This window comes from Humulus lupulus, chromosome 4 (assembly GCF_963169125.1).
Source record: "Humulus lupulus chromosome 4, drHumLupu1.1, whole genome shotgun sequence".
Classification (NCBI taxonomy): domain Eukaryota; kingdom Viridiplantae; phylum Streptophyta; class Magnoliopsida; order Rosales; family Cannabaceae; genus Humulus; species Humulus lupulus.
Genome location: NC_084796.1, coordinates 232,300,810 through 232,324,847, shown reverse-complemented (window position 1 = coordinate 232,324,847; position 24,038 = coordinate 232,300,810). Strand labels below are relative to the sequence as shown.

At 37.1% G+C, this 24,038-nt stretch overlaps 1 protein-coding gene and 1 non-coding gene across 2 annotated transcripts; one reads left to right on the top strand and one right to left on the bottom strand.

Annotated features, from left to right (window-relative positions):
- Positions 1 to 15,137: 15,137 nt before the first annotated feature.
- LOC133832988 (uncharacterized) lies at positions 15,138 to 15,824 on the bottom strand. Its single transcript, XM_062263256.1, has one exon. The coding sequence runs from the start codon at positions 15,822 to 15,824 to the stop codon at positions 15,138 to 15,140; it is 687 nt and encodes a 228-aa protein (XP_062119240.1).
- Positions 15,825 to 17,099: 1,275 nt separating this feature from the next.
- Positions 17,100 to 17,206, top strand: LOC133833212 (small nucleolar RNA R71). Its single transcript, XR_009892606.1, has one exon. It is a non-coding gene; the product is annotated as a small nucleolar RNA R71 (small nucleolar RNA).
- The last annotated feature ends 6,832 nt before the right edge of the window (positions 17,207 to 24,038 follow it).

Sequence of the window (24,038 nt, the reverse complement as noted above, 5' to 3'; positions counted from 1 at the left end):
GCCGTGGGGCGGTGCATGCGAGGCCACGGTGCGGGGCACGAGAGGCTAAGGGCGAACGGGTGCGAGGCCGTGCCGCGCACGGCACGCGAGGCCGAGGGCGCACGGGCGTGGGGCTGTGCCGCGCAGGGCACGCGAGGCCGAGGGCGCACGGGCGCGGGGCCGTGCCGTGCAGGGCACGCGAGGCCGAGGGTGCACGAGCGCGGGGCCGTGCCGCGCAGGGCACGCGAGGCCAAGGGCGCACAGGCGCGAGGCCGTGGGGCGCGTGCATGCGAGGCCATGGCGCGGGGGCGCGAGGCCGTGGCATGGGGCACTTGAGGATGAGGGGCGCGCGGACACGCGAGGCCGTGGTGCGGGGCACGCGAGGCTGAGGGGTGTGCGGACACGCGAGGCCGTGGTGCGGGGCACGCGAGGCTGAGGGGCGTGCGGACATGCGAGTCCGTGGTGCGGGGGCACGCGAGGCCGTGGCGTGCAAGGGTGCGAGACGGGGCCCTTAAACAGTTGGTGCGATATGCCCGTAGCATATCGGGCGTACCCACGAGGCGCTTATGGGAGCCTATCTCTTGCTTTTGGCCTTTTTATAACTGTTGAATTTCGAGCATCCACACTCGCCTACCGAGACACATGTGTTTTCGTTACTTTGATCGAATGGATAGGTTATTAATAAAAGTCTAGGATGTTTTATTAATTGAGTTGTTTCTCTATTTGACTAAGTGAATATTTGTGACTCTCGCCTATCGGGACACATAGGTTCATGGCTAGTTGAAAAACCTAAGAAATAGAAAGATAAGTTTTTAGTATTTACTTATCTTTAAACATTGTTGATATGTTATGCTATTTCTGAAACTTTTATGAATGAATGTTTGTCGTACAATGTGTTGATTTCTCCTTTATTGATAATTGTAGCTCTATGGCCTCCAACCCCATTATCTCTCTTCTGTCCAAGGAGTTGTTAACTGGTGACAACTTCATGAAATGGAAGTCTAATATCAACATAGTGTTGATCAGCGGCAACTCAAAATTCGTGATGACTGAAACTGAACCCGACTTTCTTAGAGAGAACGCCTCGAAGGCAGTGAGGGAGAAGTATGATCGTTGGACTGCTGCCAACAACAAGGCCAAGGCCTACATGCTCGCCAGCATGTCAGAAATGCTAAGGACTAAGATGGAAGATATCGAAACTGCTTACGAAATCATGGAGCAACCCCAAGAAATGTTTGGGCACAAGTTAGCGCAAGCTAGTTTCGAGGCTACCAAGAAGTATGTGAACTGTAGGATGGCACCTGGCCAACATGTTCATGATCATTTTATTAAGATGACAAACTACTTCCAAGAAATTGAGTTGCATGGAGCAATAGTAGATGAGAAGACTCAAGTTGGAATCATTCTCAACAGCCTTGCACCTAGTTTCCTTACATTCACCACAAAATATTTTCTTAACAAGTTGGACTATGGAATGACTCAGTTATTGAATGAACTCCAGATGTATGAAGGACTAAATGGTGGACCGAGTAAAGGACCTAAGAAGAAGGCTGCTACTACCGGGGGTGGTCAGGGTGAGGCTAACCTAGCCTCTTCCTCGAAGAGCAAGAAGAGAAAGGCAAGGAAAGACAAAAAGAAGGCTAAGAAGCAAGCAGCTGGAAAGGCACCGACAACTGGAAAGCCTGCTAGAGCAATGCCAACTAGCAAGAAGGCTAAAGGAAAATGTTTCCACTGCAAGGAGGAGGGGAAATGGAAGTGTAATTGCCCCGCCCTCAAGGAAACTGGAAGCCAAGGTAATAATAATTTATTAGTCTTGGATGCATGTGTATTAGAGGATGATTCTTCTGTTTGGATAGTTGATTCAGGATCCACTAATCATGTGTGTCTTTCTTTGCAGCTACTTAGCAACTGGAAAATGGTGAAGGAGGGCGAGTTAAAACTTAGAGTTGGAAATGGTGAATTCGTAGAGGTCAAATCGAAAGGACAAGCCCGTTTAAATTTTGGAAATAAATTTATGTTGTTGGATGATGTTTATTTTATTCCAAACTTTAGTAGGAATTTAGTTTCAGTTTCTTTATTACATCAACAACGATTTGATGTTGCTTTCACAAGTTTTAATATATCTATTTCATTTAATGGGTGTGAATTGTGTGTTGGATGTATGGAAAATGGCTTGTATATTTTGCGACCTAATGAATCACTCGCGCTTAACAATGAATTGTTTAAGGTAGCTAATCCTAGGACCGCCAAACGATAGAAGATCGATAATGATCACATGACATACCTTTGGCATCTTCGCCTTGGTCATATTAACTATGATAGGATTAAAAGACTTACAAAGGCTGGGCCTTTGAAGGAACTCACAATGGGTGACTTACCTATCTACGAATCTTGTCTAGAAGGTAAAATGACCAAGCGTCCATTCTCTGCAAAAGGAGAAAGTGCCAAAGTACCCCTAGGGCTCGTTCATATTGACGTCTGTGGACCAATTAATGTTCAGGCAAGAGGTGGTAATGAATATTTCGTCACTTTCATTGACGATTATTCTTGATATTCATGTCTTTACCTAATGCAAAGAAAATTTGAAACTTTTGACAAGTTGAAAGAATTTTTAGCAATGGCCCAAAACTAGTTAAGTAAAACTTTAAAGATCTTAAGATCTGATAGGGGTGGAGAATATTTGGATAATCAGTTCCAAGATCATCTTACTAAATGTGGGATTCTGTCTTAACTCACTACCCCAGGAACTCCGCAACAAAATGGTGTTGCTGAGCGTCGGAACCGAACGTTGTTAGAAATGGTGAGGTCAATGATTAGTTATTCAACTCTATCACCGTCTTTCTGGGGGTATGCCATTCAGACCGCTAACGACATTTTAAATGTTGTACCGTCTAAGGCTATCTCCAAAACGCCTCTAGAACTATGGAATGGACGTGAACCTAGTCTACGCCATTATAGAATTTGGGGGTGTCCTGCTCATGTCCTGAAGAAAAAGGAAGGAAAGCTAGAATCACGAACTAAGGTTTGCTTGTTTGTAGGCTATCCTAAAGGTACTCGGGGTGGTTTGTTTTATAGTCCAGTTGACAAGAAAGTGTTTGTTTCGACAAACGCTACTTTTCTAGAAAATGACTACATGAAAAACTTTAAACCCGAGGTAAAATACTGTTGGAAGAAATGCAATCAGCAGGAAATGTTCAACCCATACCAATGTAAATCAACAAGAACGTTGAAGAAGAACATACAGCTAGTCAAAGTCAGAAAATTACGGTGCCTCGTCGTAGTGGGAGGGTTTCTCGGAACCCGGAACGCTACAGGATGGATGGTGAAACCAATATGGTAGTAGTTGACACTCGTGATGATGGTCCATTGTCCTTTAAACAGGCAATGGTTAGTTCTGAAAAGGATTTGTGGCTTGAAGCCATGAACCAGGAAATGGAGTCCATGTACTCCAATTCCGTCTGGGATCTTGTAGAAGCGTCGATGAACTTTAGGCCCATTGGATGAAAGTGGATCTACAAGAAGAAAAGAGGAGCTGATGGAAATGTTGAGACATATAAGGCTCGACTTGTGGCAAAGGGTTATACCCAAAGAGAGGGAGTTGACTATGAGGAAACTTTCTCTCCAGTGACCATGTTAAAATCCATTCACATACTTTTATCCATAGCTGCAGCTCTTGATTATGAGATTTGGAAAATGGACGTCAAGACAACATTTCTAAATGGCTTTCTTGATGAGACCATTTATATGGATCAACCAGAAGGATTTGTAGTAGCTAGACAGGAAAAGAAAGTATGCAAGCTAAATAGGTCCATTTATGGTCTTAAACAAGCTTCGCGCTCCTGGAATTTAAGGTTTAATGAAATAATTAAGACCTATGGTTTTGAGCAGAACGTCGATGAACCCTATGTTTACCAATTGAGGGAAAATGATGTGAAAGTGTTCTTGGTACTTTATGTAGATGATATTTTGCTCATTGGCAACAATGTCAAGAAATTATCAGACATAAAGAACTGGCTCGGGACCAAATTTCAGATGAAAGATTTGGGTGAAGCTAGTTACGTTCTCGGTATCCAGATTATTCGGGACAGGAAGAACAAGATGTTGGCGCTATCTCAAGCAGTGTACATAGATAAGGTACTTGAACGTTTCTCTATATCAAACTCGAAGAAGGGACTATTGCCATCCCGACATGGAGTTCATCTTTCTAAGAAGCAGTCTCCAATGACTCCTCAAGAGGAAGAAGAGATGAAACAGATTCCCTATGCATCCGCAGTTGGAAGTCTTATGTATGCTATGTTATGCACTAGACCGGACATCTGCTATGCAGTAGGAGTTGTAAGCAGGTACCAGTCAAATCCTGGTAGACAACATTGGGCAGCGGTCAAGCACATACTGAAGTATCTACGAAGAACAAAGGATTATATGCTGGTCTATTCGGGAGGTTCACTAAACCCGATATGCTACACTGATTCTGATTTTCAGACGGATGTCGATGACAGGAAGTCTACTTCTGGAATGGTGTTTACTCTTAGGGGTGGAGCTGTGATTTGGAGAAGTGTTAAGCAATCTGCCATTTCAGATTCCACCATGGAGGCTGAGTACATAGTTGCGTCTAAAGCGGCTAAGGAAATAGTCTGGCTGAAGAAGTTCTACACAATCTCGGTGTTATTCCAAGAATGGATAAACCACTCATATTGTACTATGACAGTAATGGGGCTATAGAGAATTCAAAAGAACCTTGAAGTCATAAAAGAGCAAAGCATATAGAGAGGAAATACCACATCATTAGGGAATATGTGTCCAAGGGTGACGTCAAGGTGATGAAGATAGCGTCGGAAGACAATCTAGCGGATCCTTTTACCAAGACTTTGGCTGAGAGGGTTTTCGTGAAGCATGTAGAGGGAATGGGTTTGAAAAACATGTCTCATTTGTTTCAAAAGGGCAAGTGGGAGTTTGTTGGGTTTTATGCCCTTAATAAAACCATATTTCTTATGTAACACGCTATTATTATCAATAAAAGAAGTAGAAATCGTTTTGTTTATTCAATTGCATTGTTTGCTTGTTTTATTACATGTTTATTCAATTAATACAAACATTCATAAAATCCTAAACATATGAATAGTTACAATTATAGTGACTAGGTCACAGTGGATTACAGTTGTAATTATATGTTCAAAAGAACGAGTCCTAGATTAGATTAGTGCTTTGGATTTTCACTGATTAGGAAATCTACGATATGATCTACTTACACATTAGGAGTGTGATGTCTTGTCCAAGGCATTGACCAAGTAGATATGGTCGGATGTATTTGGTTACATCGGACTAGGATCGATATTGATTATTGATTGATAAATAAGTATCATTGTTATCGAATCTAATCAATGTCACAACGTTGACCATATGTTAAGTCGATCTTAATTTTGAGTGATAATATTCTGCTAATTATATTATTTAAATCTTTTGACTTGTTCGTTACCAACTTACCCTACGATCTAGCCCATACTTATATCTTGGAGATTTAGTAATGTAATTGAGTGGGAGTATTATTAATAGATATGAAATCTATAACTTATGTATGAGAAGTGAAAAGATGATTTCCTTAACTGCTTTGTTCAAAAGGTTAAATGATTGAGATCTCATTTCTGTGATTAAGTTCACGGAAATATCATTTATAAGGAACTTAGTGGGAGTTAAGGATAAAATATTGATGAGGGGTAAAACGGTAATTTTCGCCCAGCTTGTTAGTAAGTCATCGATAGAGGATTGACTAACTGTAATGGTTATAACAATGGATATTGTATTTATGGTTTGGAAAATACATTCTATGAATTCAAGAGTTCAATTCCAAGTCTATAGTGGAGTCACGAGGAATTAATAAGGTAGTGAAATTATTCATAAATAAATTCACGGTAACTTATTGGAGTTTGATTTCATGGATCCATGGTCCCCGCATCACCTTTGAGCAAATCATCTAAAATGTCTCAGTTAATTAATTTAATTATCAATTAGGATTTTTTAAAGTTGACTGGGCCAATTTCGGAAAATTTATAAAGATATGAGATTTAGAGAATAAAAGAGAATCTTTGGTTAAATTTATTAATATTGATAAATTGGTGTCAATATAAATAAATAAAATTAAATCAAGTTTCAAATTATAATTAGTTAATTTGAATAAGTATTTGATTAATTAATTAAAATAAATAAATAAATAAAAAGTTTTGAACTTAGGCCCAATTAGGATTTAAATTCAAAATCAAGGTATTGGGCTTAAGTCCATTTGTGGGAGCCCAAGACTTTTATCTTTTTGTTTATTATTTTAATTAATTCAAAATTTAAATTTAAATAAAGCCCATTAAGTTGTCTATATAAGGAATATGATGTCTAGGGTTTTCATAAGTTAGTCTCAGTTGATTCAATTGCCCACACTAGTTCTAGGTTGATCAAAGGCTTGGTGAGGAAGACTGTGTTGTTGATCTAGTTCAATCTCTTGATAATACTCTGCTACAGAAAGGAGTCAATGGTTAGAGAGATTGAAGGAAGGAGTAGTTCCATTTCCGCTGCATATTCGTAAGTTTCTACATTTTTGTGTTTGTTCATATGTATGTCATGTTATTCTATGTTTCTATTATGTGTTTGGAAAAATAATAGGAAGCATGCTTCTAGATTTAAATTCCAAGATCCTACAGGGTGCTCTATGGTGTAGGTAAGGGTAAGGGGAAATTGGATCAACCATAAGTCAAAGGGCTTTGGAGTGTGCTTATATGTTTGACCTACTTGGCGACAAGGTCGAGGTATCCGAAGGACTTTCGAGAAAAAGTCCATTTTTGTTGCATAAGGCAACTATTTTGTAAACCCTGGTTGTAATTATGTATTCTGTTAAACGTTTTGGGATCCCATGTAAACATTTTTATAACTTAAATGAAAAGTTTAATCCTTTGACAAAAAATTTTAGTACTTAAACCTTTATTTTATTTCTTAATCACACCTTAGAGTTCAAATGACTCGCTTAACGAGTTAAGCACTATTTTAACCACACAGTGTAATGGTCCTGGATTAGTAGGGAATTACTACTTGGTATCAGAGCTGCCATGTCTATATGGTTCCTGAAGACTGGTCAAACATGTACCCTCGCTGCTAAAGACAAGCTTTACTCACAGTTTGGTGGGTAATAGATCGAATATCTGTTTAAATGTTTATTTGAACAATATGCTTTATCTACATGCTAGAATAGGGAGCATGAAATATATTGATACGGGCATTGTAATATTATTTCATATAATATAATGTTAGATTAAATAATGTGACAAAATGTGATTTGTCACACCTTGTAACATATTATTGAGAGTCACAAAAATTAGACACATGTGCGTGCCCAAATGTGACATATTTTGGAGTTACAAAATCACTTACAAATTTGTAACTCCCAAATTTTATCCAATAATGTGTATATATTGCGAAATTTTAAAGCTACGCAAGTATACGTAGTCGTGTCAAGTAATAAATTCCGTAAGAATGGATATCGTCCCACAGAGACTATCTCCCAAGTACCACTAATTGATTTTTGAATTCTATTTGGTTAATCAAAATTTAAATGAACAATTAACTACGAACCAAAATTAAAGAATTAGAATCAAAACAATAGATTACCACTTAAAAATCAATAATAAAAACAACCTAGGAATTAATTTCATCAACTGTTCATTCTATTAATTTTAATAATCAAATCTAAATCTCTTCTTTCTATTCTAATAACAGGTTAATTTACTCGATTCCTATTCTTTTTCAAGACATAAGATCTCAATCTATATGCAAGTTTTCTACATTTTCGTGATAAACTTAAACATATAAAATGCATTAAACATGAAAACCTAATTACTACACAAGTCATATAAGTACTTTCTCCAATATGCACCCTATGTCTATATAATGATAGCATATTCAATTCTCATCTTTCGAATTTTGAATCAAAAACATTAAATCAAGCAAATAGTGATCAATTATTTACTAGCATTAAACACACATCATATAGATTAGATAGAAAAGAAAGATCAATAGAAAATCATAATAAAATTAAATAGAAATCCCAGTGACTACATTAATTCCTAGATAAAAGAAATTAGTTCATAAATGCCATGATGAAAATAAACTGCAAATAATTATTCATAAAATTAACCTAAAGAATTTAGATGAAAAAGAAAACTAATTACAGTAGCCTTTTTTTTATCTAGGGTTTATAAAGCTTCCAGTCCCCCAAAAATCGCAGAATAATGTCTCTTAAATAGCCCTCAAGTGTTCCCAAGTGAAAAGACCAAAACATCCTTCAGAAAGTCGTATAAAATTTGAAAATCGCATCATCAGCGCTATAGTGCTGTATTCTTGGCGCTGTAGCGCTAAAGTCAGAGGCAACACGTTCAGAAATCTGGGCACCAGCGCTGTAGCGCTCTTATTGTAGCGCTGTATCGCTACTTCCAGAACCAATCTCCTGAAAAACTTCCTCCAAGCATTGTAGCGCTGTTGTTGTGGCGCTGTAGCGCTAAAGTCAAAAGCATCACTTCTTCAAAAATCCTTCCTAGCGCTACGGCGCTCCCTTAGTAGCTCTGTAGCGCTACTAACAGTACCCAAAATTTCACAAATCCGTCCCGATTTTGTTCCACTTTCACTCATTTTCACTATTTGTATCACTTTAGGATTAATCACCCTGAAACATGAACAAACGAACACAATTCAGAAATAAAAAAATCCTAACTAACGAAAAATACCCTAAAAACTTAGACCATAAACGAGCCTAAAACTCGTTTATCAAACTCCCACAAACTAAACCTTTACTCGCCCTCGAGTAAATACTCTAACTAGACTCAAACTTAAAACCAAGTTGACATAACTAACCAATTCATACACTCAAGACTATTATGCATATATAATTCTCAAGAAAAACAATCATAAAATTTAAACTTTAATCTAGATTTTCAGTGTTAACCACTTCACAATTCACTGCAATTTCTCAACATCAAAGATCATTTACTCATAACTCACAAATAAAATAATTGAACCACTTTATGCACATCAAATTCTCAGCAACTAACCACAAACTCAAGTATTCCATATGCTTGCATTACTTACTATTCTCCATTAACATAAAAAAATGCACAAATAAGAATCAATAGGAATTTATATGGGTTGTAATAGAAGGCTTAGGTATAGTTGGATAAAGAGAAAATTTTAGGCTTAATTATACCACAAGCATTCCACTAAACAAGCTTTCCCAACAATTTCACACCACTCATCCCTTGTTACCCTTTTTTTCTGTGCAATGATTGAGAATATATATATATATATTTTCACTAAACTCCCCCAAACTTTGATTTTTCAATAAATAATTGTTTGGGAGCATAATCATTTTTCACTTTCTTTTCCTTTTTTTTCTTTAATTTTTTTTTCTTTCTCAATCAAAAGTAATTTTCTGAATAACACATAATACAAACATCCCATTACACATTCACTCCCCTCATATAATAATTTTCATGCTCATGGTATGGGTCAAAAAGAGTAAATGGTATTTCATTTTACAGTTAGGCTCAAAAGAGTGTGTTAATCAAGAGAATGGTTATAAGGCTCAAAAGGGTTGACTAAGGATAAAATTTAATAGGGTTAGCTTGAAAGGCACAACCAGTCCAAAAATTGCCTATATCATTTTCCTTAATGTGCACTGTTTCAAATTTCATCTCAAATAGTAAGCAAACAGGTTCTAGAATTTTTCAAACTTTTCAATCCACAATCCAAATTTGACATGCATAAAATAACTCAAGTATAACATTTGCAATGTTTGAACAATAGATCTCTGATGTCAACAAATCACAGTGAAAAGCAAAGTAATCTAACCAAGCACACTAATTTTTTTTATTTTAGAAGCACATCAAATTTTCCTTTGGATTATAATACAAAACAGTAAATCATATTGAAATGGCCATTATTGTCAACTTAATTTATACTCTAAAACATGACTCCAAACGAACAACTGATGAAAATTAAAAACAAACAAACAAACCGAAAAAAACACATCTAAGAAAACCAGAAATAAATCTCTCCCCCAAATTTAAAACCGAACATTGTCCCCAATGTTAAGTATATAAAGAATGAGAATAGAGACTTACATGACTAGCCACGTCAGTATGGCGGTGGTGGTGGCTGGAACGAAGGTCCTTCAAAAGGTTGAGACTGCGGAGGTTGAGGCTTTGGAAAACCAGCAAATGACGGGGGTGGAGGCGGAGAGTAAAATGGAGAATACGGTGGATAAGGCGGTGGTGGAGCAAAATAAGTTCGATCTGATTCATCTAAAGACCAACAACTCACCAAATTGTTTAACTGAGCCACATGACTCACCTCATAGTCATACCGATGACCCAGATACTGATTCATCATATGATGTTGTTGAACCATATATTGATTTTTTTGGATTAGATAATCCAACTTAGCATTGACTTGCTGCATACTCGAATCACTACTACCGCCCAACAAAACTGGCTCAGCTTCTTCCTCCACATCAGTTTCCACACGGCGCTTACCCTTTTTCCTAGTCTGCGACACATACCGAACAGGCTCAGGATAATCATTCATCAAATTGATGGACAACGGTTGTTGCAACGATTGATAAATATCAGTAACGAATTCCGGAATACCAGCCTTACAGCACAACATCGTGATGACAGATCCATGACGCAAACCTCCAGTGGTATGGCCCTTTTCAATAAAATTAATGTTGGCCTTAATCCATATACCCGGATTAATACTCATTCCCATCATCAAAGCATACATCAATAAGACTCGATCTTTAGTCATATCAGACACATAACTAACCGGCATAAATCGAGCACACACAAAAAACGCCCAAAATCTCGCCTCAATGTTTAGCTGGCACGATGCTATACTTTTGGTAAACTGCTAGATAAATTCCAAGGAGCACCTTCAAAGCATAATTTATCAGCCACAGCAGTAAAATCTATAGATCCATTAAAAAACTTAGCATATTCCTCCTCCTCCTGTTTTATGTGTGGGACTTTGAACACCTTATTAATAGCTTCCGCAGTAAAAGGCACACACTTACCTCGAACAAAGACTGTATCATTGTGTTTATCTCTTAAATTCGCATAAAACTCATATACCAATGATACATTAGCCTGTGCCAATTTGGTCACAAAATTTCCCCACTTCCTAGCCATAAAATTAGCCCGAACCAGTTCAAAAATCTGATGAGTAAAAGGATCAGACTGATATTCCACTTCACTATCAAGAATCAAAGGTTTTCTAACAAATTTCTCATAGCGCTCTTGAGCCTTAAAATTGATAAACCTACTTTCATCGTACTCGTGCTCTGAACTATCATCCCTTGGTTGAGAAGCAGATTCTTGTCCTTTCCCTTAATCCTTATTTCTACCCGCTCTACTCTTAGGAGCCATTATCCACACTCTCACCAACCCACAAGACAAAATTTTTACAGCACCTCCCCTTTAAGTGAACCCTTTTCCACTTCACGACCTCTCAAAATATGCAATCTTTCAAACAAATGAACTAAATATCCTAAATCAAACCACAAATTCAATCCACCCTCAGCAATTAATCAAAACAATCCAATCCCAAATACAACAAAAATCTGAGAATAAAAGGGAAAGGAACCACTCACTAAACCTTGCAATGGACTCCTTTATGCTTGAATTAGAACAGCCCCTTGAAAATTTCCATCTTCATCAAGAAATTAAAACATTGAATTTCTAGGGTTTCAAAAATGATTGGGAAAATTGGAATGGGTTTAAGAAGAAAGAAAGCAAAGCAAGGAGAGAAATAAAAGAAGAAATGAATGAGAAAGGGAGAATGTGTGGTGAAATTTCTAAGGAATAGGCTCAAAGGGAAGATCTATGGGGGGCTATGAAAGAGAGAACAGGGAAATGGGAAAAAAAATGTGGATGGAATGAGGGGAAAATCGAAACCCCTCTATTTTAAAAAAAAAACTGGACAGAGCGATGTAGCGCTCTTAACCGTTCTGGGTTTTTGCTCTAGAACCAGCGCTGTAGCGATCAGATAACAACGCTATAGCACTAATAACCTCCACAAAAAATTTTCTTCTCTGAGATGAGCGCCATAGCGATACTAATACAGCGCTGTAGCGCTATTGCACCTCCAATCACCATATTTCCAACCTTTTTCTTAAAAATTCTTGCGTTTTTTCACGATTTTCACGGTTCATACAATACATTTAAATAAAAATAACAACTAAAACAAATTACCTAAACATTGTTCCAAACCAAACAAATACACAAATAAAACTAAAACTGAGAAATGCCTCCTCAAAGCGCTGTCTTTAATGTCTTTTAGCCGGACGCTTCTTTTCTTTTAACAATCCACCAGTGTGATATTAACCTTCTTCTCAAGCTCTCCTCCAAAATAATGCCTCACCCACTTCCCATTAACCTTAAATGGCGAAGAATCACCTTGTTGAATCTCCAAAGCCCCGTATGGAAAAACCTTTGTAAAAGTGAATGGCCCTGACCATCGAGACTTTAATTTTCCCGGAAATAACTTGAGACGAGAATTAAATAACAGCACCTTATCACCCACTTGAAAAGTCCGATTAACAATATTATTGTCATGCCATTTCTTTGTCTTCTCTTTGTAGATCCTTGCATTCCCATAGGAATCATGACACAATTCATCTAACTCATTCAGTTGAGCTAGCCTTAATGCTTTCGAAGCAACCTGATTGAAATTCATCTTTTTTAATGCCCACTGTGCCCTATGCTCCAGTTCAAATGGAAAATGACAAGCTTTACCATATACAAGACGGTAGGGAGACGTACCAATTGGCATTTTAAAAGCTGTACGATAAGCCCATAATGCATCATCGAGCTTAATCGACCAATCCTTTCTATTAACTTGCACCGTCTTCTCTAGAATCAACTTAATCTCACGATTTGACACTTCCGCTTGCCCATTTGACTGCGGATGATATCCCAATGCCATCTTGTGTTTAATACCATACTTCTCCAGTAAAGAATCAAAGATCTTATTGGCAAAATGAGTCCCTTCATCACTTATAATCGCTCGAGGTGTGCCAAAATGAGAGAAAATGTTCTTCTTCAGAAACTTGACTACCACCTTAGCATCATTAGTTGCAGTAGCTACTGCTTCAACCCACTTACTTACATAATCCACTGCCAACAAAATATACAAATTACCAAACGACGGTGGGTAAGGTCCCATAAAATCAATACCCCAAACGTCAAATAATTCAACCTCTAATATGTTAGTGAGAGGCATTTCATGACGTCTTGAGATATTACCTACCCTTTGACAACGATCACATCGTTTCACATAGTCATAGCTGTCTTTATACAGAGTAGGCCAATAGAATCCACATTCCAGGACCTTTGCAACAGTCCTTGTTCCCCCAAAATGACCGCCGGTAGGTGATGCATGGCAATGAAACAAAATGTCCTTCATTTCTCTTTCTGGGATGCATCTTCTGATAATCAAATCTAGACACTATTTGAATAAGAAAGGATCATCCCAGTAGTAATGCTTCACATCATGATAAAACTTTTTCAATCTTTGTCCTGTAAATTCTGGTGGCACAATGTTGGCTGCCAGATAGTTCACATAGTCGGCAAACCATGGCACCAACTCATCTTCCACTGTAAATAATTGTTCATCTGGGAAACTCTCATTAATTTCCCCAGCAGCAAGTTCAGATTCATCCCCCAACTCTAGTCTTGATAAATGATCCGCTACCAAATTCTCTGTACCCTTCTTATCCAGAACCTCCATATCGAACTCTTGTAGAAGAAGTACCCAACGAATAAGTCTGGGTTTAGCATCTTTCTTAGCAATAAAATGCCTGATTGCTGCGTGATCCGTATACACAATAACTTTGTTCCCCATCAAATAAGGCCTGAATTTATCGAATGCATATACAATGGCAAGAAGTTCTTTCTTAGTGGTGGCATAATTCAACTGAGCACCATTTAGTGTTCTGCTAGCATAATAAATAGTCTGAAATACTTTGTTTACTCGCTGCCCCAGAACTGCACCTACTGCAAAATCACTTGCATCACACATTAACTCAAATGGAAGCTCCCAATCCGGTGAAATGACTATAGGTGCTGACACCAATTTCTGCTTTAGCATCTTGAAAGCTTCAAGACACTTTTCATCGAACTCAAATGGAACCCCATTCATCAACAATGCCAAAAGTGGCTTAGAAATCTTGGAGAAGTCCTTTATAAATCTTCTGTAGAACCCCGCATGACCAAGGAAACTTCTCACCCCTTTCACTGAAACTGGAGGTGGTAAGTTTTCAATAATAGCGATTTTATCCCTATCAACCTCAATACCATTCTTAGACACCTTGTGCCCAAGTACTATTCCTTCATTTACCATGAAATGGCATTTTTCCCAATTCAGAACTAAATTCGCCTCTTCACATCTTCTCAGCACAGCCTCCGAATTCCTTAGACAATCATCAAAAGAAGACCCCATAACAGAAAAATCATCCATAAAGATTTCAATGCTTCGTTCCACCATATAAGAGAAAATAACCATCATACACCTTTGAAAAGTGGCTGGAGCATTGCACAACCCAAAAGGCATACGACGGAACGCAAATGTACCATATGGACAGGTGAAAGTAGTCTTCTCTTGATCCTCAGGAGCAATGGCTATTTGATGGTACCCTGAGTAGCCATCCAAAAAACAGTAATATTGGTGTCCAGCCAATCTATCTAACATCTGATCAATGAAAGACAGTGGAAAGTGATCTTTTCTGGTTGCTTTGTTCAGTTTACGATAATCTATACAAATCCTCCAACCAGTTACGGTACACGTTGGGATAAGTTCATTATTGTCATTCTTCACCACTGTAATCCCTCCTTTCTTAGGGACTACATGAACTGGACTTACCCAACTACTATCTGGAATAGGATAAATCACCCCATCATCTAACCACTTCAAGATCTCCTTCCTTACCACCTCTTTCATGGTTGGATTCAATCGACGTTGTGCTTGAATGGAGGGCTTACTGTCATCTTCCATCAAGATCTTGTGCATAACTGTGGATGGACTTATTCCCTGAATATCTGCCAACATCCATCCAATTACCAACTTATGGGTTCTCACACCCTTAACAGTTTTTCCATCTCCTCATTAGAAAGAGAAGAAGACACAATGATTGGTAAAGTCTCCTTCTCACCCAGAAAAGCATATCGAAGATGTACTGGCAATGTATTCAATTCCAACTCTGGAGGTTTCTGAACTGATGGTATTGGTCTTTCAGGTCCTTGGCCTAAATCTTCATATTTTCGATTATATATTGGCCCTTTAGAATTCATCCACTGTACACACTCTTGGACCTCACTGTCTAATTCAGCATCCATATCATCAATTGTCAAACTCTTCTGAAGTGTATCAACTGTGAGATTGATTTCTGCCACTGCTTTCTCTACCATATCAACTTTAAAACAACTATCATTTACATTTGCAAACTTTAAGGCCTTAAACACATTGAATACTACTTCTTCACCCTGGACTCGAAGTGTTAGTTCCCCCTTTTGAACATCAATTAAAGCCTGCCCAGTAGCTAAAAATGGCCTTCCCAAAATGATTGGGACATTTTCATCTTCTTCCATATCCAATACTATGAAATCTATCGGAAAGATGAATTTGTCCACTTTAACAAGGACATCCTCTATGATTCCTCTGGGGTGTTTAACTGAATGATATGCAAGCTGTAATGTAAATGTTGTAGGACTAGCCTCCCCCAAACCAAGTCTTTTGAATACAGACAAAGGCATCAGATTCATACTCGCCCCCAAATCACACAAAGCATGCTTACATTCAAACTCCTGGATTGTACACGGTATAGTAAAGCTCCTCGGATCTCTCAACTTTTAGGGAAAATTTCTCTGCAATATTGCACTGCACTCTTCAGTGAGTGCCACCGTCTCATAATCTTCCATCTTCCTTTTCTTGGATAGAATCTCCTTCATGAATCTCACATAGCTAGGCATCTGCTCTAAGGCTTCAACAAAAGGAATATTGATGTGCAACTTTTTTAATACCTCTAGAAACTTAGAAAATTGTTTATTTAGTGAAGTTTTTCTAAGCCTCTGAGGGTACGGAAGATGAACTGGCTGGTCAACAACAATTGGATAACTCTTCTCTGGTCTCTTGTGGCCTTCAGTAACCCCTTTTTAATTTGTATCCAATTCCTCACCCAACTCCTTATTATGAATTGCTGACTGTTGTATATTGGGCTGCTCCACTTGCTTACCACTTCTCAATGAAATTACCTGACAATTCTCCTTAGGATTTACCACAGTATTGCTAGGCAAATTCCCTTGTGATCTGTTATTATGCATGTTGGCCAACTTCCCCACTTGTGTCTCAAGGTTTCAAATAGAAGATCGGGTCTCAGTCATGAATTGAGTCTGGGTATTAGTAAGAGTCAACAAAGCTGCTTGCAATTCATTGGGTTTTTCTGGTTGAATCTGTGACCTGGGCTAGTGTGACGATGAGGCTTGATTCATAGGCTGTTGTGACATATTCTACTGGTATTGGCCTTGAAACGGTGATTGTTGACCCTGATTGTTTCTCCATGAGAAATTTGGGTGATTGCTCCACCCAGGATTGTAAGAGTTGGAGAACGGGTTTTGATATGGCCTCTGAAAATTACCAACTGCCTGTACCTGAGCCTGATCAACTGGCATATTAACATACATGTTGGTCGCTGTACATTGTTCCTACAAATGAGGCCCTCCACATAATTCACACCCTGATTGCATTTGTATAGCTTGGGCTTAAGCTGAGATCTTGTTTTGTTGTAACTGCTTTGTCAATGAAGCAACCTGAGCAGTTAAAGCAGTGTAGCATCTAATTCATGTACCCTAGCTACTTTTCTCTGTGAGGTGTTTCTTTGGGTAGGCCACTGATAGTTGTTCATAGCCATCTCCTCTAACAATTCATATGCCTCATCAGCCCCTTTACTCATGAAAGCACCACCTGCTGCTGCATCAATTATAGTGCGAGTAGTCCCGCACAATCCGTTATAAAAGTTGTGGACTAACATCCACTTCTCAATACCGTGATGAGGGCATTTCCTGACCAAGTCTTTGAATCGTTCCCAAGCATCGTACAATGACTCTCCCTCATTCTGATAAAAGTTGTTGATTTCTCCCCTCAACTTGGCGGCTTTTGCAGGAGGGAAGAACTTGGAGAGAAACTTCTGAGCCAACGCTTCCCATGTATTAATTGAGTTGGCCTGCAGAGAAATAAGCCAACTTTTTGCCCTGTCCCTTAGTGAAAAAGGGAACAATCTCAACCTTATTGCATCATCACTCACTCCATTAAACTTGAACGTTGTACATAGCTCAAGGAAGTTCACTATATGCAAGTTAGGATCCTCATTGGGGAGACCACCAAACTGGACAGAAGTCTGGACCATTTGTATCATCGCCGGCTTAATCTCAAAGTTATTGGCAGTAATAGTCGGCGGTATAATGCAAGAGTGCACTCCTGTGACAGTGGGGAGCACATAATCTCTTAATGCTCTTGCTCCTTTCTCCCTTGGAATTTCTGCAGCTCCTTGCACATTGTTGGCACCATTTCCCAAGTTTTCAGCCATGGTAAAGTCCAATTTCCTCTTTGTTTTCCGGTTCTTCCTGCACGTTCTTTCAAATTCCAAATCGATTGGTATAATCTCTTTTTGTTTATTGCTTCGCATATACCAATCAGTCCTGCAACACAATAGAACCTTGATACAAATAAATGTTAACCGAAATTAATTAATATAAAATAACCAAATTAGAAAAAATAACAATAACTGTGATATTGGAATATAAGTCCCCGGCAACGGCGCCAAAAACTTGTTGTGAAATTTTAAAGCTACGCAAGTATACGTAGTAGTGTCAAGTAATAAATTCCGTAAGAATGGATATCGTCCCACAGAGACTATCTCCCAAGTACCACTAATTGAATTTTGAATTCTATTTGGTTAATCAAAATTTAAATGAACAATTAACTACGAACCAAAATTAAAGAATTAGAATCAAAACAATAGATTACCACTTGAAAATCAATAATAAAAACAACCTAGGAATTAATTTCATCAACAGTTCATTCTATTAATTTTAATAATCAAATCTAAATCTCTTCTTTCTATTCTAATAGCAGGTTAATTTACTCGATTCCTATTCTTTTTCAAGACATAAGATCTCAATCTATATGCAAGTTTTCTACATTTCTGTGATAAACTTAAACATATAAAAGGCATTAAACATGAAAACCTAATTACTACACAAGTCATATAGGTACTTTCATCTAATATGCACCCTATGTCTATATAATGATAGCATATTCAATTCTCATCTTTCGAATTTTGAATCAAAAACATTAAATCAAGCAAATAGTGATCAATTATTTACTAGCATTAAACACACATCATATAGATTAGATAGAAAAGAAAGATCAATAGAAAATCATAATAAAATTAAATAGAAATCCCAGTGACTACATTAATTCCTAGATAAAAGAAATTAATTCATAAATTCCGTGATGAAAATAAACTGCAAATAATTATTCATAAAATTAACCTAAAGATTTAGATGAAAAAGAAAACTAATTACAACAGCCTTTTTTTATCTAGGGTTTATAAAACTTCCAGTCCCCTAAAAATCGCAGAATAATGTCTCTTAAATATCGCTCAAGTGTTCCCAAGTGAAAAGACCAAAACACCCTTCAGAAAGTCGTATAAAATCTGAAAATCGCATCATCAGCGCTATAGCATTGTATTCTTGGCGCTGTAGCGCTAAAGTCAGAGGCAACACGTTTAGAAATCTGGGCACCAGTGCTGCAGCGCTCTTATTGTAGCACTGTAGCGCTACTTCTAGAACCAATCTCCTGAAAAACTTCCTCCAAGCGCTGTAGCACTGTTGTTGTGGCGTTGTAGTGCTAAAGTCAGAAACATCACTTCAAAAATCCTTCCTAGCGCTACGGCGCTCCCTTAGTAGCGCTGTAGCGCTACTAACAGTACCCAAAATTTCACAAATCTGTCCCGATTTTGTTCCACTTTCACTCCTTTTCACTATTTGTATCACTTTAGCAATAATCACCCTGAAACATGAACAAACGAACATAATTCTGAAATAAAATAATCCTAACTAACGAAAAATACCCTAAAAACTTAGACCATAAACGAGCCCAAAACTCGTTTATCAGTATATTATATGTTACACATTTAAGATTGGATTTCACAAAGCCATGATGAAATATGGCTGTTGGAGACATGTTTTTAACTCTAGGTGTTTGGAGGTTGCAAAATCATGTGGGAAAGGATTTGTGACGTTTTGGAAAAATGACTTTTTTGTGCTGAAAATGGCTTGTGGTCGCGGCCTGGGAGACAGAAGCCAGTGGTCGCGGCCACTGAAAATTCCTGGCCGCGGCCATTGAAGCTGACAACCTATATGATTTTTTAGTTTTTTCCAAATTGAACGGTTCTAACATCCCAAATAACTCCCAAATCTCCATTTTAATCCCATCAACATCCAATTAAACATTGGTAACAGCCATGGGGGTTGGTGGAATATGAAATTCAAAGGAGTATCTCAAACTCTATAAATAGGAGCCTAATGCTCACTTGTAAGACATACCATTTTCCATCCACAAAGCACTTGGCTGGAAAATACACCATGATGGCTTGATAATTCCAGAGAGCTATTTCCTAGAGAGATCCCTTAGTGCTTATAGAATAGGGGGAAATATGTAACTACCCAACTATCTATGAGACTTAGGTCATTAAACCTACTAGACATAACTACAACCTTGAAGAAACATACATAAGAAAATTCATAACTTTATTGAAAACTTTAAAAATAATATTTGTAATACATAAATGAGCTCATTGTTTTAAAATAAAACATAACTTTAAATAAAATTGTTTACAAAGCTAAATGCGGAAATATACATAAAAATGTAATTTAAAGAGACTAAAAAAAAACGTTGTCCTCGAATTGACACGCAGCCCATTCACTTCCATACACACACCAAGCTTCCAAGAATCCTTCCGCCTTTGCATCTATTTTCCTGCATCACACTAAAAGAAAAGGAGTGAGCCTAATGCCCAACAAGGAAAAACTAATAACATAAATCATATACATAAAATTATATCATAACATATGCTAAAAACATATCATAAACATATACTATAAACAAATTATAACATATACTATAAACATATTATAACATATTCCATATAAGACTATACTAATAATGGCCATTATGACATGTGATAAACCATCTACGTCCCCTGTCTAATATTTGAGGTAGGTTAGATCACATGTAGTGTATGATAACCCATCTACGTCCCCTGTTTAATATTTGAGGTAGGGTAAATCATTACATAACATAGTAAAACATAAACTTATCATAACATATTATACATAACATAACATAAAAGCATAACATATCATACAAACATACAAGACCTAGCCTATTTTCCTTACCAAAAGAACCGGGATATGAGAACAAATGCGGGGCTTGGAATACTCCTAAAACCAGAAATAGAACAGTGAGTATTTCTAAAGGAAAGAGATGAAAAGAATAGAACTAAACCACCAAGGGAAAATTTACTGAAAATACACCTTAAGTTCAAAGAACTTAAAACCCTAACCACAAAACCATAACAAAAGTTAGAACCTAAATGAAAACTAAAGAGACTAAGGAATCAAACAAAATTGAACTTAAGAATAAGGGTACCTTTGTTGACCTTATAGATTGGCGTAACTCCAATACTGAAATACTCTAATCCTTACTTTCCATGTGTTTGATAAAGCTTAGAAATGATAAAGCTTTTTTTTCTTTCCCACCCAAGTGTAGAGTCCAAGAACTTTACTTAGCTAGTTAGATAGTAGTAGCAATGGTAATAGTTGTAGTATTTTTATGACTGTGGATTTTGGTTCAGACCGGGATTTAGTTGGACACTCGTAGTAACACTTGTAGATTTTATAAGTTTAACCTATAGTTTAAGAATATTAATTATAACCTAAGGTCTAATTAATATAACTGATTATGAAGGTGATATTTATTATAATATAAGGTTTAGATAAACCGAATAAGGAAATGACACTTGTCATGTGTATGTTTGTAATGACCCACTACTCTAGACTATTTGGACCATTAACGAAACTATACATAAAATCCTTAAAAGAACTTACATTTGCGAAAATACCATAATTTTATTAAGTAACTTATAAAAAATAAGAGTTACTTACAAAGTAAATAGCAAAACGGATATGGGATCCCATTGTCTTTAAAACAAAAACATAATTTAAAATAATAAGACATTACATAATTAGTGCGGAAAATACATGTACAAAGACATAAAACCGAAACTACATCCTCGAATCGAATAACGCTCGGCCCCTTGACTCCATTCATCATCGATACACATCCTCTAAGCGTCACGAACCTTTCCGCCTCTAAAGCTTATTTTCCTGCACATAAAACAAAAAGGAATGAGCCTAATGCCCAGCAAGGAAAATCTAACACATAGTCATATACATAATTTCATAAGAAAACATAAAGACTTAACATAATACATATAACATACACTTATTATAATGGCCATTATTACTTGGGGTCCCATAGACTAAACAAGCATATGCCCATGGGATTAGTGGGGTCCTACTAGCTAAGTAGGTCATATGCCCATAACCCATTTGGGGTCTTGTTAGTCATATGGGTCATATGCCCAAGCCTACAAACATATATACATATCATAACACATTTAATAACATAAAACATATAGATAACATAAGCACATAACATATTGATTCTAGCCTATTTTCCTTACCAAAGTTACCGGGATATAATGGACTGAGTTGGGACTTTTTGGAACACTCCTAAAACCATAAGAAAGAGTGAGTCTAAAGAAAGGAGATGAAATGAAAGAGATGGAAAGACTAAACCATTTGAGAGACATGCTTACCGAAACTTATGTGCTCAAGAACTTAGATTCCCTAACCAAAATAGAGATTAAGGTTAGAGATTGAGTAGAAGACTATGAGAAAAGAAATAACATAATACAGAAATGAACTAGAGTTTTGGTTACCTCAAAGACTTGAAAGACCAGTCTACACCTCCACCGAAATACTATAGAACTCACTTCCCAAAGTGTTTGATGTCTAAACCTTATAATATAATAAATATAATCCTTAATATCAGTCACATTAATCAAACCTTAGGTTATACTTAATATTCTTAAACTATAGATTAAACTTAGAAAATCTATAAGTACTACTATGAGTGTCCAAATAATTCCCGGTTTGAACCAAAAATCCATAGTAACAAAGACAACACTAAACATACTATAACACTACTAAACAATTAGCTAAGTAAAGTTCTTGGACTCTACAATGTTTAATGAATAATTAGGTATTTTGAGGAATAAAATTATTAAGAGTAATATTTGAATATCCTAGGGTCTGCCAACAGCTTTGAAATCGTTAGAGGACTTAGTCAAGGCTGTTTACTCAATTCAAATTAGGCTGAAAAAGTGCAATTACGCGTATAATATTTCAGCGTATGCCGATATATCGCAGCACTAGGGGGCGATATATCGCCATACGGGGATACGAAAAACACGTAACTTCGCACGGCCACCTCGACAAGCCTCGGGCATATTAGCCCAGGCGATATATTGCCTACTAGGGGAGATATATCGGCTGTAGTGCCAAATTTTTTTAACGTTTTTGAAACCGAGCTTATTTTATTCCTTAACCTCTTGATAAGTCCAGAATCTTTTTGACCGAGTCTTCAGCCTCTGCTAAACTATTATTCAAATATTTTTCAATTAAAAAGCCATTATTTTATTCAAGATAAATAAAGATCTTTTCATTCTTGAACTCTATAAATAGGACCTAGTACCCAACCATTTATTCATTCATCAAGCTGAGTTCAGAGTCAACAAGCTGCTAGGTTATTTTAGAGTGGTTAAACACTTGGGTTGGGTACATAAGCTTTATCCTTATAAGCTTAATAAACACTCGGGAAGTAAGGTTCATACTATATTTCGGTTCGAGGTGTAGTTCGGTTAGGAATCTAAGATCTTGAACGTAAGATTTTTGGTAAGTATCTTTTCAATGGTATAGTTCGCTCATTATTTTCATCCCTTTTTCTTTAGTATACTCACCTTTCTATTATGGTTTTTAGGAGTGCTCCAAAGTCCCGATACTATTCTCATATCCTAGTATATTGGTAAGGAAAATAGGATAGGATTTTATATGTTATATGTTATCTTATGTTATGTTGTGTTATGAAATGTTATATTATGTATGTTGGTAGACTTGGGCATATGACTTGTATAGCTAACAAGCCCAAATAAATTTATGAGCATATGACTTGCTTAGCTAGCAAGCCCCATAAATCTAATGGGCATATGACTTGATTAGTTAACAAGCCCCAAGTAGTATAATGGTCATTGTAGTATATATGACATATGTTTATGATATGTTTTTAGCATATTATATAAATTTTATATGTATGATGTATGTTGTTAGTTTTTCCTTACTGGGCATTAGGCTCATTCCTTTATGTTTATATGTGCAGGTAAATAGCTATGGTGGCGGGAAAGGTTCTTGGCAGCTTGAGGGAGTGTATTGAGGCAGGATGGAATCGATGGACTGAGCGTTCGATTAGAGGATGAAGTCTTTAATTCTTTAAATTATGATTTCTATGTATTATTTTTCGCACTTGATTTTTGTAACCCATTTATTTAAGTTATGTTTTGCTTTATATTCAAAACAATGGGATCCCATATCCTAAGTAAAATATTTATGTATTCAAACCTTTTCTTTATATAATAAAGTTATGATGTTTTCATATGTACGATTTCTTATAATTAGTATAGTAGTTATTAATGGTCCAAGAGTCTATAATAGTTGGGTCGTTACACCAAGTGTATCACTCTTATGGTCTCACTAGCACCTTGGAGTCTGATCACAGATGAAGAGTAAGTGAAAGGG

Bases quoted from the DNA above. Each gene is read 5' to 3' on its own strand.
- LOC133832988 (XM_062263256.1), bottom strand. From the start codon at position 15,824: ATGAATCTGATGCCTTTGTCTGTATTCAAAAGACTTGGTTTGGGGGAG.